We start from the raw sequence: 18,528 nt of genomic DNA, 5'->3' as shown, positions 1-18,528 counted from the left end.
CACTCTTAAATGTTTGAGGCCGAGAGAACATGCAGTGAAGGAAAGTTAGACGGAAGAAATTCAGTATGAAAGTATAACGCGACAGACGGGACAGGAAATAACCTATAAGGTGGCAGTTAACATTGACACCTTTCTCAAATATTGCGGTGCTCAGGGCAAATGAGAGACGTAGGTTACAGTATGATTATTTTTATTTTATACTATAGCGAGGTGTTTTCAAATGGGCTCTCTTTTAAAAAATGTAAATATCACACCATATTAATCGCATTGTTCAGTTTATTCTCTGAATTGCTCGCCGGACCTTTCATAAAGTAATAATTTAAATTCCGATTATGGATTTATTAGCCTAAATCTACCACCTTGAGGGCAAATATTTGGCAGATTTTTTAAGGTTAATTCCTTATTAGGCTATCTCATTTGACAGAGCGATTTGAAATAATTGTGTGGAGAAAGCATTGTCGCCAACATTCTGATCCATATAAAACAATTAAAAAAAAAAAAAAAAAGTCCGATGAGAGTCTGTCCCCGATAAGTCCGAATGTCGATGTGTTTTTTTTTTGGGCTAATGAAGTTGTATGAGGCCCTATTCCAATAAACTATCACCATGCGTGCTTGACGTGTAGAAATATCGTTCTCCCAGGCGTTCTCATCACGCGACGGAACGCATGGAACGGAGTGCTCTAAATGAGCGCTATTGGCAAGAGAGAGGGAGGGACTTTCAGTAACATTACTTTAGCAGCGAGAAAGCTGGATATCCGTTACTGTAACAAGTTACGGATCTTGCTTTATCACATTTAAAAAAATATATATACATATTTAGTCTCTTAGTCCTTCTTGTTTTTGTTGATATTCTTTTCATTTTCTTCTTCTTCTCGTTTCGGGGACCGTAGTCTGGCTATAGAGCTCATAGGAAGTAAAAGACCGGAATTTACGTTGCGGTAGACCGGGATAACGCAAAATTCCAGATCCTCTCAGCCCAGCGGTAGCGCGGGAGAGAGAGCGAGGGGAGGAGAGTTTTCGCTACAGCAGTGGCGCGTGATATCCTTCCGCCGGAGACCAGCACGGCCCTTTCCCTCCCTATAACACAGGATGCGAGCAAGCAGCATTGCTGCTAATATACGTTATTTGCCCCGTACCTCAACAAAAAATTTTACACATTAAGAGCGAATCATCAACAAAGAAGGTGTTGGGAGTGCATACGTTGATCAACGGCTTCTGTTGACTTTATCAACGCTCTGTTGAACATCGGTGTACGCCGAGGAGTTATTATCACCCGGGTTAAGTTGTGCGCGGCAAGCGAACTAGCTAGCTAGTAACTACTTCTGGAAAGAGAGTGGCAGCCGGGGCACAGAATGGAGCTCATCACTATTCTCGAGAAAACCGTCTCTCCAGGTAAATACAGTACATCTAATCTTCTCTTCGTAATATAAACGTTGCTAATGTCAGTGGTTCAAGGCAATTAGAACTTGGTTTATGTTGTGTTTGTCGTTGCTTGATGACTGGTGAAAGTTGTCGTATGAGGGAGGAGGGAAATGCCTTGCTAACCGATTAGGCGGGTGGCTACAGTTAGCTAGCTCCGTCTGGCCTGCTCACCGTGGATCCGGCTTCTGGCTTTAGCCTTCCATCCCAACTGATCATCTTGTAATGCTAGAAGTAGAATTGTGAGTTCTGAGTTACCCGTTTGTAAAGTACATACAAATGCTGTTGTCACATTAATTGCATGATGCGTTGATATTCTGAACAGTGTCTTGGCAGCCCTGTCCACTGCCGACCCTGCCCATGCTCTTAGCCATGTAGCCATGCTTTCTGTGCGCTAACCAGCTAGCAAGCTAATGTAGCGCAAATCAGTCGGCCCATCCTTGCACACCACTGTCGGCTAACTTTGTAACATATTATATTGAGGGCTAACAACCTTATTTTGATCATGAAATGTGTAACTCTTGACCACAATGTCAATCAAAGTACTGATGTTTGACTTCAATGTTGTGTCTGTTGTGATAATGTTACTTTAAAGGATTGCATTGCAATGCTTTGATGGGCTAACGCTAAACTGTCTTAATGCTAACAAGCATGTAGGAACTGCATCCGATGTGCAAAACCGTGAATTAACTTGACTTTTAATAGTGAAGCTAAACTTGGTTGTTTTTGCTAGCCATACGTCTGTGTATTCTCTTTTCTTCACTACGTTGAACAACCATTCCGAACGACTCTTGCTCCCTATATTGACAGCTATCTGAAATATACTGCAACATAAACTTTCACGTTTTGGCATATGCTTGTGGTTCATTTCGCATCTTTGCCCTATGAATGAGCTTAATAGCTATCTTATGGTATATTGAACAACACCGATTCTCCCCTCCGTCAGATCGAAATGAACTGGAGGCGGCACAGAAGTTTCTGGAGCAGGCGGCTATCGAGCACCTGGTGAGTCTCGCGCTACTTGTGCCGGATGTGATACAATCCGAATTGGAAGTAGGCTATCAATCCAAACCATTCTTAATATCTGGCTCAACAATGCAAGCGTGGGTTTACCGAAAGGGTCGAGTTGCTAACTTGCAATAGAAAGCCGGCTTTTTCTATGCCGGGCCCTCCCTTTCTCACACACTGCCTACACGATATGGCTGCTGGGTGTCATTCACTGCAGGGTTTGATAGCAGCAGCGTTGCCGATAATGCTCTAACCGATGTCGTATTGCATTAAATTGCTCTACATCAACATCCCGTCAAGAAAAACTATAGTGCATACAATATTTAGCTAATACAAGTGTCTGGAAGCATTCACTGATATTTTCCTGGTTCATTTTGAGGGCAAGGAGACCATTAATCATTCCAGGGAAAGCCTCATTTCCATTTTGTGTGTGTGTGTGTGTGTGTGTGTGTGTGTGTGTGTGTGTGTGTGTGTGTGTGTGTGTGTGTGTGTGTGTGTGTGTGTGTGTGTGTGTGTGTGTGTGTGTGTCAAGTGATGATTTGGATGCTGTTCTGAGGGTTGCATCAAAAGTAATACACAAATGTAAAAAGAAATGAAATCCCGATCTACACTTTTATATCCTGGTATCCTACTAGAAACACGCATGGCCTGTGAAATTGGATCTCATATTATGAACACCACTACCCGACTTCAGAAACCAAAGTGCTTTGGGAAAACTGCTTACTTTGTATTTGTGTTCATCTTGCTCTTCCATAACACCCGTTACAACTGCTACTGCCCAGGAACATACCCACATATGAAGGCAAAAGGCCACAAATTAAAGTCTTGTACACAAAAACAATATATATTGTGCTCCTTTTTGAATACGTTTTTTAAGAAGAAGAATAATAACCTTTTTTTCTTTTTGTACGAAGCTTGAATTGACTTGTTGTAATATATTGTATAGTTTCTATCTTGGCAGTTTTATTTTCTCATTGACAAGAATACTGCTTTTACAAGAACTTTTACATCACACTTGTCCCACTCCTCATGATTCATAACAAACATTTCTTCCTACCTCCCCCACTAGCCCACATTCCTGGTGGAGCTGTCCAAGGTGTTGGCCAACCCAGGGAACACGCAGGTGGCCCGAGTGGCAGCTGGTCTGCAGGTGAAGAACTCTCTGACATCCAAGGACCCGGACGTCAAGACGCAGTACCAGCAGAGATGGCTGGCCATCGACGCCAACGCCAGGCGAGAGATCAAGACTTTTGTAAGGATACACGCACATCTTGTGAACCTGAGGGAGTCTCATACTGTACACATTATATACCACACTTGTACTCTACATTTGCTTTTATGTATGCGACACTCTGAAGCTGATGCAGAGCTAGCATTCCCTTTTTTTCTTTGCACTTCTGGATAAAGAGTGGTTATAAAATGTATTGCCGTAAGTTAACCAACTGCATATCATTGTGCATCTTGTTAGCAGGCATCATTTATATCCTCAGATTTAACCTGGCCTAGCATACCTCAGAGGCATCCATTCGTCTCGGGTTTTGGACCAGAAATTTGTTCACTCCATCTTCAATGACCACATGTTTTGTATGTATCCACGCAGGTTCTCCAAACACTTGGCACAGAGACGTATCGCCCGAGCTCAGCATCGCAGTGCGTGGCCGGGATTGCGTGTGCAGAGATCCCTGTCAACCAGTGGCCAGAGCTCATCCCACAGCTGGTGGCCAACGTTACGGACCCCTCGAGCACTGAGCACATGAAGGAGTCCACTCTGGAAGCCATCGGATATATCTGTCAGGACATAGTGAGTGTGGTCCAGTCACTAACTTTCTGTCCGGCAGTAATAATCTTATTTTGAAGAGATACCCTTCCTGCCACACTATTGGAACTTTCTCCCCAAAACAGTTATCTTCCATCTTGGGATGTTTGAAAAATTATCATAGTTAAAACATCCTGATATTGAAAGTCCCAGCTCTTAACTGTGTAACTGTCTTGGCTCTGCTCTGAACCCTGCCCTTGTGCTTCCAGGAGCCAGAGCAGCTGCAGGACAACGCCAATCAGATCCTGACCGCCATCATCCAGGGCATGAGGAAGGAGGAGCCTAGCAACAACGTCAAATTGGCAGCCACCAATGCCCTGCTCAACTCGCTGGAGTTCACTAAAGCCAACTTTGATAAGGAGGTGGGTGGATGCACGCACCCTTTCTGAAGTGTTTCATTTTACATGGCAAAGAGCATGGCCAATGTTCTACACCTGAACCATTTTCTGTTGATTAGAGCTGTCATTAATAAAATGCTACTTGGTCTTTGTGTTGCAGACGGAGCGTCACTTCATCATGCAGGTTGTGTGTGAGGCTACGCAGTGCCCTGACACCAGAGTGAGTAGCAGCTAGTGGAGTTGACCAATGATGACCTTTAACTTCTTTTTTGGTTTTTCAGGTGCTTTACATTGTCAGTGTTTTTATAGATTTTGTTATATTATTCACCATGGTCTTCTCTATCTATTAGTTTGATATTCTAGATGTCTTTTTTTTTTTTAAATATAGATGGTGGGTATTCTGTCGTACATTGTTGGATTTTCAGTTTTTGCTGCTGTTACATCTGAATTTAATTAAAAGTATTAACCTCAAATTATATTCCAAAGTTATATGTAACATTAAACTTTGTTATACTAGTTTTTAGTGGAGAAGTTTCTGGTCTAGGTAAGTGCAAGAATAGTTTGCGTTCGTTGATTTAAAGATTTTAATGTGTACTGACTCTTTTGGTCCAGGTAAGGGTAGCGGCACTACAGAACCTGGTGAAGATCATGTCGCTGTATTACCAGTACATGGAGACCTACATGGGCCCGGCACTTTTCGCGGTAAGCTAAACGTCTTGGTTTAATCTGAGCTGGGCTATGGGGTTCCACCGGTTTTCCCTGCAGCCTTACATTCAACATCTCATAAATGTGAGGAAAACATTTAGCCGGTGTGGTATCACAAACATTCTGCAATGTTGTCAGTTCTATAAGAAGCATTGGGGAGATGGGCTGCCATTTCATTGACCTTATTATGACTCACATTGCCTGCTATCAAGTTTCATAAAGCATGTCTATATGTGGCTAATGGATTACAGGACTTCTAATTGCCACCACAATATAACCATTGGGAATGGTTTTCCAGCCAAGTCCTGACCAAACATTGTTGCAATTCTCCTCCCCGTTTGACTCATCCATGTCCTTCCCGTCCACACCAAATCCTTGTGCAGATCACCATAGAGGCCATGAAGAGTGACATAGACGAGGTAGCCCTGCAGGGGATCGAGTTCTGGTCCAACGTCTGTGATGAGGAGATGGATCTGGCCATTGAAGCCTCTGAGGTATGTTGGGGCTAATCATTCGTTTTTGATAAAAAAATATTGTTTGTTTTGCATCTCAATGGGTGGATTTCATAAAAAATCTTAAAGTCTTATTAAATATAAATGTTTTTCCAAGCACTTTTCACATGGCAGTTGATGGTTTGTTTAAGTAACCGGTTATTGGGTATCCTGTTTATGCTAACGGCACGTTCCTTTGTCCTTTTCGAATTGGCAGGCTTCAGAGCAAGGTCGCCCCCCTGAGCATACTAGTAAATTCTACGCCAAAGGGGCCTTGCAGTACCTGGTTCCCATCCTTACCCAGACCCTCACCAAACAGGTGAGCGTCAAGGGTCCTTCCTCTGGTTTCAGTCTAAATATTGAAATGCAATTGTCTTTCTAGACATGTACATTTAAACATGTTCTTGGTTGAATTTTTTTTGTATCCATAGATTGGCAAAAAAAATGCCAATAATACTCCATTCTTCTATATCGCACCCTCTTCGCCAGTCGATGAGATATAAACTTGTATTCTTGTATGCTTAGTTTGCCCTGACGTCAGTTCCTCCTCCTGCTCTCAGTTCAGCAGTGTGGATTTTATGATGTCACAGAATGAACCAGGGTCTATTTCACCCAGGAGATGTTAGGGCGGCAACGCTTCTACTGTACTCTCCTGGTTTTGCTGGACCCCACAAATGAATTATAAGCCCTTTGCCAGTCGACACCCCCAGCCCCCGTAGCAGTTCACGATATCGTAACCCTGCCTTCCTCGCTCCCCCCCCCCCCCCCCCCCCCCCTCGTAGGATGAGAACGACGATGACGACGACTGGAACCCGTGCAAGGCGGCCGGCGTGTGTCTGATGCTGCTGGCCACCTGCTGCGAGGACGACGTCGTGCCCCACGTCCTGCCCTTCATCAAGGAGCACATCAAGAACCCTGACTGGCGCTACCGGGATGCCTCCGTCATGGCGTTCGGCTCCATTCTGGAGGGCCCGGAGCTCAACCAGCTCAAGCCCCTCGTCCACCAGGTAGCTGCTCCCTCTTGCCCCTCGTCGTTTGGGTGAAGCCCAATTCACACATCCGTGTTGGGACACACGCTCACTAATGTTTTGGGGAATTTCACGTGCAAATGAAACACGGGTGCTTAATTTGAAATCCATTCCCATGTTGCATTTTCTGTTACTTTGCTTTTGATTCTCTCGGTGTAGTGTCTTCTTATTTTCGACCATTTGCTATTTTGTGGTTATCCCAGGCAGCTCAGTGAGTACATTTCGTAAAGGGGCATGTAGGGGTTGGGCTACTTGGTCAGGGATGCACATATGTAGTCGCCAGGGTTTAAACCACTTTCATTATTCAGTTATCCTTATGCCATGCCAATTTCAACCATCGCATTGTGGTGACCATGTCAATTATTTTGTTCGGTCGCCAACCAAGAAATGTGACTCCTCCTTTGCTACTTGAGGTTTGCTTGTGCCTAGGGCTATCCAATACCCTCTCCTTATAACCACTGTTTCCCAGGCCATGCCCACCCTCATAGACTTGATGAAGGACCCCAGCGTGGTGGTGAGGGACACCACCGCCTGGACCGTGGGCAGGATCTGTGAGCTGCTGCCCGAGGCAGCCATCAACGACGTGTACCTGTCCCCGCTACTGCAGTGTCTGATTGAGGGCCTGGGGGCAGAGCCAAGGGTGGCCTCCAACGTCTGCTGGGTGAGTTGGAACATGGGATGGATGGATGTTTGGCTTGATAAGTGCATAGGTGTGGATTCCTTTCAGCAGGTAACATAGCATGTGCCTAGGTTAGGGCATATTGGTTTATTATGGATTTTAGAGAATTACAACTCTTGGTTCTTAAGCATGCTTAAAAACATGAAAGGAAGGCTATTGGTTAACCAAACCTGGTGTAAATATTGCAATCAAGGTCTAAATAACTTGATAGTCACTGATGAGATGTTAACGGACGGCTAGCTCACAGCTACATGGACTGTACTAAATCTAAATGGGACAGTTTACCAAACTTTGAGTCCCAAAAGATTTAATGAGCATCTTCTTCCCTCCTCTCTGCCCCAGGCCTTCTCCAGTCTGGCTGAGGCTGCTTACGAGGCCACAGACGCAGCCGAGGACCAGGAAGAGCCCAGCACCTACTGCCTCTCTTCCTCCTTTGAAATCATCGTCCAGAAACTCCTTGAAACCACAGACAGGTAGACTCCTGCACACAAGACAGCAGCCACTACCTTAGGCATATGTTTGAACAGTGCCTGGCAGCATTTATGCTCACTAATGCTTCTGAAGATGACAAATGAATGGTACCAAAGTAAGAAGACTCACTCCTTTTTTTGAAAGTCCAAAGTGTCGAGGGTGGAAAGGCAAAGTCCAATGCATTTCAATCTATATATTTTTTTAATGCGAGTGCCCTCCTGTCCCCTCCAGACCCGACGGCCACCAGAACAACCTGCGCTCAGCGGCCTACGAGGCGCTGATGGAGATAGTGAAGAACAGCGCCAAAGACTGCTACCCTGCCGTGCAGAAGACCACGCTGGTCATCATGGAGCGCCTGCAGCAGGTCCTTCAGATGGAGGTGAGCTCACCGGTCGCTCTTGGGAAAGTTCACACCTAATTTTGAGTACCCACCGTAAAATTAGAGTTATGTGTTAAAATATGTTTTCACATGAAAAAGCAATGCGCTAAACAATGAGATGAATATGGTAGCACGTTTGTATGCATGTCCTTGACCTATATTTTTGTTTACTTGTATCGTTGCTCGGTCTCAGTCGCACATCCAGAGCACCTCCGACCGAATCCAGTACAACGACCTTCAGTCTCTGCTGTGCGCTACTCTACAGGTTTGTGAGCCATGCAACCACACAATTCTTTTTTTTTTCTTTTTTTGTAATGACTGCTTACAACCCATCCAAGAAATGCTCCTTGTAGCCTTCAGTCTTACGGGCTGATGCTCAAGACGAAACGGAAGCAGGACCCGTGGGTGGTTGAGGAGCGAGCGACATGTTGACCCGCGTGTGCTCCTTGCAGAACGTGCTACGTAAGGTGCAGCACCAGGACGCCCTGCAGATCTCCGACGTGGTGATGGCCTCCCTGCTCCGCATGTTCCAGAGCACCGCAGGCTCCGGGGGTGTTCAGGAGGACGCGCTGATGGCCGTCTCTACTCTGGTAGAAGGTAACTAAGCACACACTTCCTGGTCCATGGCTGGTTTTTGAGGCTGGTGTGGTTTCCGACTCCCTGCAAGACTGGTACCAGTGTTAGGTTTCCATACCTTAGCAAAAGGCCAAAGCTTCTCCTAGTCTAAACACAGCTAAAATTGTGGTCTTCACAGTGTCTATTGCCCTGACGTCAGTTCCTCCTCCTGCTCTCAGTTCAGCAGTGTGGATTTTATGATGTCACAGAATAAACTGGTGTCCAATTCACCCGGGAGATATTTGGGGGTGGTGGTGCTGCCCCTGTAACCTCCAGGTTTTGCTGGACCCCACAAATGTTTAATGTAATGCTTGTTTAGTCTCCAGCGACAAGCCATACAATTCTAGTCGTGTTTGGCAACCCTTCCTCTAGCACACCCATGTCCTTCTCTGATGCATCATTCATACACTTTTGGCACCACATCCCTTTTTAAAGATCTCCTATTATACTACTTTTCTGGTCTTAATTTCTTATTAATGACTCCTATAGAGCAACCTGACACGAATCACAGCACAAAAAACCATGTCGATTTTCGGGAAACTCTTCCTCTGATCTGGGCGCTTTCAGCATTCTCTGCCAGCACTCGGCTTCGTCCTGCTCCGCCCCCTCGCCCCCCTCCTGCCAACCCCACTCCGTTGGGATTGGTTACCTTCCGGCAGAGCATGTTGCAGCATTACCATACATAAAAAATCTGGATGGTTCTACCTAGATAAATCCCGGAAATTTGTACAAGTGAATGGCGACTGGCGACCCTAGTGTTTAGCGCTCTGCACAGCCACCCCAGACGGTCAGGCGGGAATACGTCTAAATGCATGTACATCATTATTTGACCCTTTATTAAGGTTAAATATGACTATAAATCATAACAACGATTATACGTCATAAAAGTCGAAAAAGCATGATGGGTGCTCTTTAACTTAACGGTATAACACTGAAACTTATTTGTGGATTGTTGCTTATAATCGTACCAAATTTGAGGAAGCTCGCCAGTATGGTCTGTAGGTGTGCATTACATCCATGAATCATACAGATTGCACTGCGTTTGGTTGGCTACTAGGGCTGTAACGATACACAAACTCGCGATTCGGTTTGTATCACTATTCTTTTTACATTTAAAAACTTACGAGCTCTATAAACGGGGCATAGTGTTACGAGTAGCATATGTGTGTGCGTGAGAATGGCAGTATGCGTGTGTGAGTGACGTCGGCGAGTGAGTGGACGAGCGAGGAGAGCGAGCGGTAGAGCGTGCGTCTAGTGAAGAAGCGAACGAGTCCGGTAGAATAAAGTACCCATCCTGTCAATAATCTGTGGCTGCTTCATTCCGAGCTATAAGCAGACAAACTCCCAGTCAAATCACACAAAACTATAGAGACAGGATCACACAGGCAATTTAATTTGCGCTTGGCCCACTCTGGATAAATGTTGTTCATATCGCATATGAGGACTTCGATGGCTGTGGAGAAATGCAATCCTCCGTAGCCACGGAGAGCTGTCATCACAGAGAGGGCATCTCGTCGCATACTTACGGCATCTATAGGAGGGGGCGCTGTCAGCAGACTATTATTTAGACAAATGATTGGCAAATTTCAATCGGACAATTTGACCGGAGTTAGAAAGGGCATATCGCGCTTCTGCCTTCTCACACCGTGAGACAGGTTTGTGGCTTTGAGTGTCGCGATTTCGGTTTCGATACACGTATCGTTACAGCCCTATTGGCTACATACAAGAGTGGACTTGACGGCACCCTAAAATCACGTAATGCGTTGTATGACGGACCGGAAAACGTTGTTTCACTGGATTTAATGCATACATTGTTTAGGTTTTATGCATGGCATACTAAAGGTTATCTTATTATTTTCTTGTTTTCTTTTTAAAGATTGAAATGTGCTAATATTATTCATGTTTTCTGTCAGTTCTCGGCAGCGACTTCCAGAAATATATGGATGCCTTCAAGCCTTTCTTGGGAATTGGACTAAAGAACTATGCTGAATATCAGGTACGACATGGAAGTTGAGCACTGTTCTTATATGCTTTGTTTGCCCTGACGTCAGTTCCTCTTCCTGCTCTCAGTTCAGCAGTGTGGATTTTATGATGTCACAGAATAAACTGGTGTCCATTTCACCCGGGAGATATTTGGGGGTGGCGGTGCTGCCCCTGTAACCTCCTGGCTTTGCTGGACCCCACAAATGAATCCCCCCCCCCCATTCCTTCATCTTCCCTCCTATGATTGTTTCCCACCCACCACCAATGTAAACTACATTGTTAATCTTCTGACTAGCCAAAGGATTAATGATTAAATATTTCAAATTTACGGGATGGGAATTTCTTGAATATCACAATATAAACGTTTTTAAAGATGGTTCTATGTCACTTCAGGCGAAAGGTTCTCTGATTTGTCTCAATGTCGGCCGTCCCCCTGGTAGTTGAGTGACACACCCTGACTCAAGCATGCAGTTTTGTTCTGCGGCAGGTGTGCCTTGCAGCTGTGGGCCTGGTGTGTGACCTGTGCAGAGCTCTGATGACCAACATCCTGCCTTTCTGTGACGAGATCATGCAGCTCCTTCTGGAGAACCTGGGGGTGAGGACCCCTCCTTCATACCATTCTCTCCCCGTCCTCTTTTTGGACTGCATCTTTCTATTCTCGCAATGTTATTTGCCCCAAACATGGTGTGTGTGTGTGTGTGTGTGTGTGTGTGTGTGTGTGTGTGTGTGTGTGTGTGTGTGTGTGTGTGTGTGTGTGTGTGTGTGTGTGTGTGTGTGTGTGTGTGTGTGTGTGTGTGTGTGTGTGTTGTCACGTTAATTGCTGTTTGTTTCATCACACAATCTACATGTATTGCCTTCCTTACCCACACTTGAAACTACTTTGCACTTTCTGTCTGGATGTTTACTGCATTTGCCTCTACGCGTGCCATCGTTATGCAAACTACAATTTTTTTTTTGTGTGTTTGCCGGTGTAGAATGAGAACGTCCACCGGTCTGTGAAGCCCCAGATCCTGTCGGCGTTTGGAGACATCGCTCTCGCCATCGGTGGAGAGTTCAAGAAATACCTGGAGATTGTTCTGGACACTCTCCAACAGGCTTCCCAGGCCCAGGTGGACAAGGTAAGGCTTGTGGACCATGTCGTGTACAGGCTTACATTGATTAATCTGTATGATTTTAATGTATATTTTTTTACATTTTTTTTAAGCATCTGATAAATTCAGGTGCTGCAGCTCATTGACATAATGGGATAACATGGATTCATGCAGGCATTTGGCATATTTTTTTTTTAACGGTGTTGCATTAAGAGTATAATTGTTCCTCACTGCTTTGAGTTTAATGGATTTTGATGTTGTATAAATTATATACAAAGAAATGGCATATAGACTTTTATGAAATTATAGATTTCATTGGAGGTGGGCTTTTCTGTGTTAATCAATGGAAAGCTGCATCTGCTGACTGCCATGTAATTAATAGTGCGTTGGTTTGTGTTTGCAGACGGACTACGATATGGTGGATTATCTGAACGAGTTGAGGGAGGGCTGCCTTGAAGCCTACACCGGCATCATACAGGGCCTGAAGGGGGACCAGGAAAACGTTCACCGTAAGAGAAGCATGCTGACAAACACAGGCACAAATGTCAATCTTCTGCTCATGATGTCTGCTATAGCATTTCATGAATGCAATATCGGCGACACAATTTATTAGTACGATAATATTCTTAAAAAAATCTATTTCCTTCATCCTTGATATCTTCTATTAGCTGTGGTCTCTTGCATACGTGTTGCTCTGACGTCAGTTCCTCCTCCTGCTCTAAGTTCAGCAGTGTGGATTTTATGATGTCACAGAATAAGATGGGGTCTATTTCACCCAGGAGATGTTTGGGTGGCAGTGCTGCCCCTCTAACCTCCTGGTTTTGCTGGACCCCACAAATTTATCCTGGCCGTTGAATGTGCTGTTATTCTGAAATCATCAACTTTTAATTAGTAATTTGCATTTTGCTAGCTGTGATTGTGTGTGAATATACATATAGGATTGTCTAGTAGTTGGGGGTGTTTGGCTAAAGACGTCCACCTGAAAGCTTCTGGGTTCTACCTGTATAGCAGCCATGGAAGGGATGTCAAATTGACCTACAAAAATATTTTTAAATGTCGTGATTGTCAATGAACCTACATTGAATGTATGTTAAAGTGATGGTAACTCTCCCTCCTCCAGCTGATGTCATGCTAGTGCAACCACGGGTGGAGTTTATCCTGTCCTTCATCCACCACATAGCGGAGGACGAGGACCACTCTGATGGAGTTGTGGCCAACGCTGCTGGCCTCATAGGGTAAGCCGAGCATTGGCTGGTATATCCAACCTGCAGTTTTGAGGAACCGCCACTGTCCCCTTCATACTTCAATGGGACCCAAGCAGCGTTTGGTTTCGGTTCTTCTTTCTTCTGGCGTTCCTTATTTGTATGTTTTTCCGTACGGCAGATAGTGGCTTATGTTGACGCCAGACGTTCAGCGCACTCTAAAAATGCACCAAATGTGTGTGTGCTTTCATCCGTAAAATGTATCCTGGCGATTAATTTGGCCAACGTGGTTATTCAAAAACATTTATGTCCTGTGCAGTAGAGACCGATTTAAGTGAGGATTTATGTGTCCTCCTTACCGGCTGTAGCATCCTCCCCAGATGTTCAAAGGATAACGTATTGTCATAGGAGGGATTCTGCTGAACCACGTAACAAGAATGTGCTTCCAAATCTAAATTCAGTCTGCCTTTTGCTCTATTGTTTTGGTAAAACGGCTGCTTTTTCTCCAACATCTTGGCCCTCCATTTCAGGGACCTCTGCACCACGTTCGGGAAGGATGTGGCCAAGCTGGTGGAGGTGCGTCCTCTCATAAACGACTTGCTGACTGAGGGCCGGCGCTCCAAGACCACCAAAACTAAGACCCTGGCCACCTGGGCCACCAAGGAGCTCCGCAAGCTCAAGAGCCAGGCCTGGTCAGTGGACACACTCAGTAATGCACACAAGGCCAACCAATCATAAATATGGTATTCTTTTGTGACCCAACACTCTGTATTTTCCTACTGCGTCATCCCATTGTAATCAATTAAGCATGAATTATTTGATTGGTACCTTTTTCAAAGTACTTCAAGAATGTAACGGTCTGTGGAAAATGTGCATGTGGTCATATTCCAAGTAGGTCAATTTTTTTTTATCAAAGGTGAACTGAATGTTGACATCCACAAAACCTGCCTTTCTTGAGTGTCAATGTTTTGGTTAACTGATTTAAAACATGGTTGGCTGGTCTCTTTGCTGTCATCGCTGTTTTTGTAATTGGTTTGTTGTGTCAATGAATGCAGTACCGGGACTAGACCAGCAAACCATGTTGGATATCGAAAAGTTTACCAATACATTGAAAGGCATTGATGTGGCTTTCAATCACCTCGGATAGACAAATTAACCTGCTGGCTAAGAGGGGGATATGCCAACTCTTACCCCAATCCTTTGCCCTTTTTTTCAAAAGCCTGTTGCAATCCCAGAAGGTAGGTATGACAATACAGAGTGTTTGGTCACAAATGCGTCTAGTACGCCCGGAAAATCCTTCTAGTGTGAGGCAGAATATTTCTCACCCTTCACCTGGCAGTGTTGTGGAGATACTTGGGTCAAATAATTGAGATTCTTAATAACCCTGTACAGACCAGTACTCTTTCGTGAGCAATTCAAAAATATAAATTTTTGGATAGTTAATTAATGACTCTTTTTTCTCCTCTTTAGATGCAATTCTTGTCAGGAAAGAGATCAACATCAGTAAACAATGAGGAAATATTGCCCCACTGGAATTACATCTTCTGTCTTTTGCGCGCGTGTGACCGGGTCAAAGCAGAAGCTAAGTGTGCGCTGAGATGAGTGTCTGTGTGTGTGAGAGAGATCGAGAGAGAGAGAGAGAGAGAGAGAGAGAGAGAGAGCGAGAGAGAGAGAGAGAGAGAGAAAGAACGCACGAGCGCAGATCGTGTGCGCGAGAGATGACTGATATCACAACACCTTCTGAGTACAATTCCAGCGGTCGCCTGCAGACTGGCAGCGACCCTACCTACCCACCCCCATACCTACCTTCGGACCCCCACCCATAACCGCCTTCCTGACTATTGAACCCCTCCCCTCGACGGCCTGTGGACTGTACCATATCTGAACAAGGACTCTGAACATGACCTCCTTCCACCACTACTTTCCAGCTGACCCTCCTGAAATGATTTTCCCGCTGGGGTCACACACACACACAACGCCTTGTCAAGCATCCCTTCTTCGACAACTATCCTCCTCCATTGGACCCCCCCTGCTGTGTAGTCCGGCTGAGACGAATGAGCCCTCGTCCGAGACGCCAACTAACATTTTAGTGGTCTGTTTAACGTTGCTATGACGACAACAAAGATGAATGCTACAACTCCATGTCGCCCAAACCCTTTCTTCCTCCCTGTGAGAAAAAACAAGAGACCAACTGCTAACAAGGGAAAGGATTTCTTTGGAATTGAAGCAACAACAAAAAAAGAACCTTACTGTAACTCAAACGGGAGGAGGATTAATCCGATCTGTTCAGACTAAAATGGCTCTCTTGACTGATGCGTGGAATACTTAACATTTAACTTTTTCTTGATTTTATTTTATTATAATTTTTCTCTCTGCACTTCTTCAAAAAGCCAATGTGGTCGTGGACTTAAAATGAAAAGCCCCCCCCCCCCCCAGCCAAGATGGTCTGACTCGAGCTGCCGTCTTCAATCTTTGGTCAGAGTTGAAGCATGGTGCCTAGATTTCGTTTTCTTTTCTTTCCTCTTGCGAGGAGTAAAATAGGAGGATGTGGGGATTAACAGAGGGAATGGCCCTCTAGACTCTCCTCTTTCCGCTCTTGGAAAGCAGGTTCCTGCCCTACTGTAACTGCCACATCATTCCGTGCACCACCATCGCTGCCACCTACCAAGTTTGGGTTAGTAGAAAAAATGGCCACCATAATCCCAGTTTGTGTGGCAGACGAGGATGGGGCTCTGTAGACGTAAGGTTGGGCGAGGAGCCAAGGAGAGCTAGCTTCTTAATTTTCTAAACCCTCCCCCTCCACAAGTAACATAAATAAATAATAAATAAACAAAAATATTATCTCAATACGAACCTATGGTGGCAGGAGATCCTGAAGAGCATCAATGTTGGTCTGGCTGCTTTTCTACCCTGAATCGCAGGCTGGAGTCCTGTCGTACCGGCGTCTTAATGGACACAGACTTCCCACTTTAGCCCCGTTCGCTTCTACTGTATATTAAAAAGAAAAGAATAAACACCCCCAGCTGCATGTGGGTCTCCTTCCTCCACCCTGAGGCTTTTGGTTTAGTTTTGCTTTCACTGGCACTCTCGGTTGCTTCTCTTAACCCTTTCGGCTTTGGAAGTCTGAGCCGGTGTGATGTCAGAGCTCGCTGCGCCTTAAGCAGGTGGGCCTAAAAGCACTTGAGAGGATTTTTGTAATGAAGTGAAGTAGTGGGTGGAGGGGTGCGGCGGTTTCTCTTAAAGACTAACTTTTACCAAAAAAGTTAGAAATTATCTCTTTGTGTACTTATGCCTGAGATAGCGCTTCAGAGGAGAGTGCCAAATTAGTGGGACTAGTTTAGTGAATATTGCCCTATTGGGGCTGGCTGTGTGGACAGGTGGGATATTATTATATGCACCTTCCATGGGGGAAGATATTCAGTCAGCTGTAAATCCTTGCTGTTCCTGATCCACAAATGATCAACCAGTTGACCAGAATAGGACCTGTGCTTAGATAGTCCAAGTCCCTGCTGGTGTGTTTTTTTATTTTTTTTTATTTTTTTTCGCTGCACTTGTTTTGGGAAAGGGGCACTTACCAATATCCTCGTTTCGAAGAAAAAAAAAATTACAGAATTGAAGACGTTTGTATAAGGTTATATTTTTCCATTGCTATGAGAAATAAAACAATAAAATGATATTAAACATTCCCCAAGAAGTTCTGGTGATTTGGTTTATTTGTCCGTACAGGTAAACAAGTCGTCTCACTTATGAAGTCTGGGCAAAAAAAAAAGCAGACTTCATTTTGGAAATTTGACTTGTAATATGTCTGTACTGATCATCTTGAAACTGTTTTGTAATCGTTATTGAAAGCCATATATACAGGCTTTTGACAACTCTTGAAAGTTGCATTTTAGAACCTGCATAATGGGGTTCGTAATGGTACAATTGGTTGACGCATTCTATGCGAAAAAGGGTGTACTGACTGTCCAAAATACTTTATTGTAACTGTCCGGTTTATCAAAGCATGCAAGCGGTTGTTTTCTCACGGCTGGGGACCAATTCACTTTCACAAGTTCATTCAGAAAGTCTCCTCGGAATGGCATTGAACTAAACATATTACCCGCCTATATAATTAAAGGGAACATGGCCTCAAATTGAAGTTGGATTATTCAAAACCGTAAATCCTACCTTGAACGCTGGATTTGAATTAGTTAACTGAACTCTTTCAATCTGCAAAACTGCATTTGGTTCAGACAATGAACATGGGAACTAAAATGTGAATTGTGAATCAAGCCAATCTGCTTTTTAATTTCATATTGAACATTAGTGAACTAATAAAAGTCTATATTGTACTGAACGCTGTTGTTCCTTCTTCTATTTGGCTAATCAATGGGGTATAGACTGCATGGGGTAGTAGTCTGTTAGAATCTGCTGGGATAGGTCTTGAATATAATCCGTTATCCAGGCCCATTATTGGGCATGTGGTAGGTGTTTTATTGGATTGGAGCAGACTTTGATTCGAAAAAAAAAAGTGATCGGATCTCAACATAAACATTGTTCATTTGATAACACTACCCATCTGGGCGTTTCCAGAGATGGATGGGTTTGGTATTCATAAACTAGGCCTACAGCTGGTGCACCTGATCAGGCCAGGAGGAGGGGCTGAAGTGCTGAGTCGACTGTTCCGCTGCTTTTTTAGTCCAATTCAGGATAACACCGTAGCGCCGCGGATTCAGGAAGAAAGATTTTCACCAAACCATTCAAAAGTCATGAGCATTCATAAGATCTTAGTAATCATGGAAAATTACTCGGGTATTTATAGAATGCTTTTAGCTAATGGGATTTATAAAACAATCAATTCCAAGTGTCATGACTTAGAAATACCTATTGGCAATATTTCGTATGAGGAGAAATTAGTGTTATTTTCATAATGAACGTATTTATCAACTATTTTTACGAAAATAATCTGGCCGTAAATAGACGGATGTCAATCAAAGCGCTCATCCCCTGAACAACAGGTGCCTCGAGTCCAGACAGCACTTTCAGACAGAAAGTGCTGCAAATGAACTGTCAGTTCTGTCAGACTTCTCAATGTGACCCCCTCCTTTCTTAGACTTTTAGAGACCTAGATCATGTCCTCTTGGTTTCATTCTAAAGCATGAAACACTGATCATACACACTTGGCCTGCTGGGGACAGGGCACACGCGTATTATAAGAGCATCTAATTTTTCATTAGTTCCCCTGATATGCATTTGTAGTCTCATGAGATTACTGACGGAAGCAAAATATTTTGGATGATTCATTAAGCTTTTTAAAAGGGCTC

At 44.3% G+C, this 18,528-nt stretch overlaps 1 protein-coding gene and 4 non-coding genes across 6 annotated transcripts; all 5 read left to right on the top strand.

Annotated features, from left to right (window-relative positions):
* Positions 1-1,039: 1,039 nt before the first annotated feature.
* kpnb1 (karyopherin (importin) beta 1) lies at positions 1,040-17,556 on the top strand. 2 transcript variants are annotated; one of them, XM_030381439.1, is made up of 22 exons: positions 1,040-1,392; positions 2,366-2,424; positions 3,497-3,679; positions 4,028-4,228; positions 4,453-4,605; positions 4,742-4,801; positions 5,194-5,283; positions 5,670-5,780; positions 5,995-6,096; positions 6,560-6,784; positions 7,275-7,466; positions 7,827-7,957; positions 8,187-8,334; positions 8,528-8,599; positions 8,787-8,931; positions 10,863-10,945; positions 11,420-11,527; positions 11,907-12,050; positions 12,427-12,532; positions 13,144-13,258; positions 13,756-13,917; positions 14,696-17,556. In XM_030381439.1, coding segments are annotated over exons 1-22 (2,631 nt in total). In that variant the 5' UTR covers positions 1,040-1,352; the 3' UTR covers positions 14,697-17,556. The 2 variants fall into 2 exon arrangements, with proteins under 2 accessions (XP_030237299.1, XP_030237290.1); XM_030381430.1 differs by having other exon boundaries at positions 5,188-5,283.
* Positions 6,310-6,453, top strand: LOC115539488 (small nucleolar RNA SNORA79). The gene has a single exon (XR_003975938.1). It is a non-coding gene; the product is annotated as a small nucleolar RNA SNORA79 (small nucleolar RNA).
* On the top strand, positions 9,101-9,246 carry LOC115539489 (small nucleolar RNA SNORA79). Its single transcript, XR_003975939.1, has one exon. It is a non-coding gene; the product is annotated as a small nucleolar RNA SNORA79 (small nucleolar RNA).
* On the top strand, positions 10,992-11,137 carry LOC115539490 (small nucleolar RNA SNORA79). Its single transcript, XR_003975940.1, has one exon. It is a non-coding gene; the product is annotated as a small nucleolar RNA SNORA79 (small nucleolar RNA).
* On the top strand, positions 12,719-12,862 carry LOC115539487 (small nucleolar RNA SNORA79). The gene has a single exon (XR_003975937.1). It is a non-coding gene; the product is annotated as a small nucleolar RNA SNORA79 (small nucleolar RNA).
* Positions 17,557-18,528: the final 972 nt, after the last annotated feature.

This window comes from Gadus morhua, chromosome 2 (genome assembly GCF_902167405.1).
Source record: "Gadus morhua chromosome 2, gadMor3.0, whole genome shotgun sequence".
Classification (NCBI taxonomy): domain Eukaryota; kingdom Metazoa; phylum Chordata; class Actinopteri; order Gadiformes; family Gadidae; genus Gadus; species Gadus morhua.
This window is presented reverse-complemented; position numbering and strand designations above follow the sequence as displayed.

Excerpts from the sequence above, each read along its gene's own strand:
- kpnb1 (XM_030381430.1), top strand. The coding sequence starts at position 1,353 with ATGGAGCTCATCACTATTCTCGAGAAAACCGTCTCTCCAG. Across the intron at positions 1,393-2,365 it reads CGAGAAAACCGTCTCTCCAG|ATCGAAATGAACTGGAGGCG; the intron begins GTAAATACAGTA and ends CCCCTCCGTCAG. Across the intron at positions 2,425-3,496 it reads AGGCGGCTATCGAGCACCTG|CCCACATTCCTGGTGGAGCT; the intron begins GTGAGTCTCGCG and ends CTCCCCCACTAG.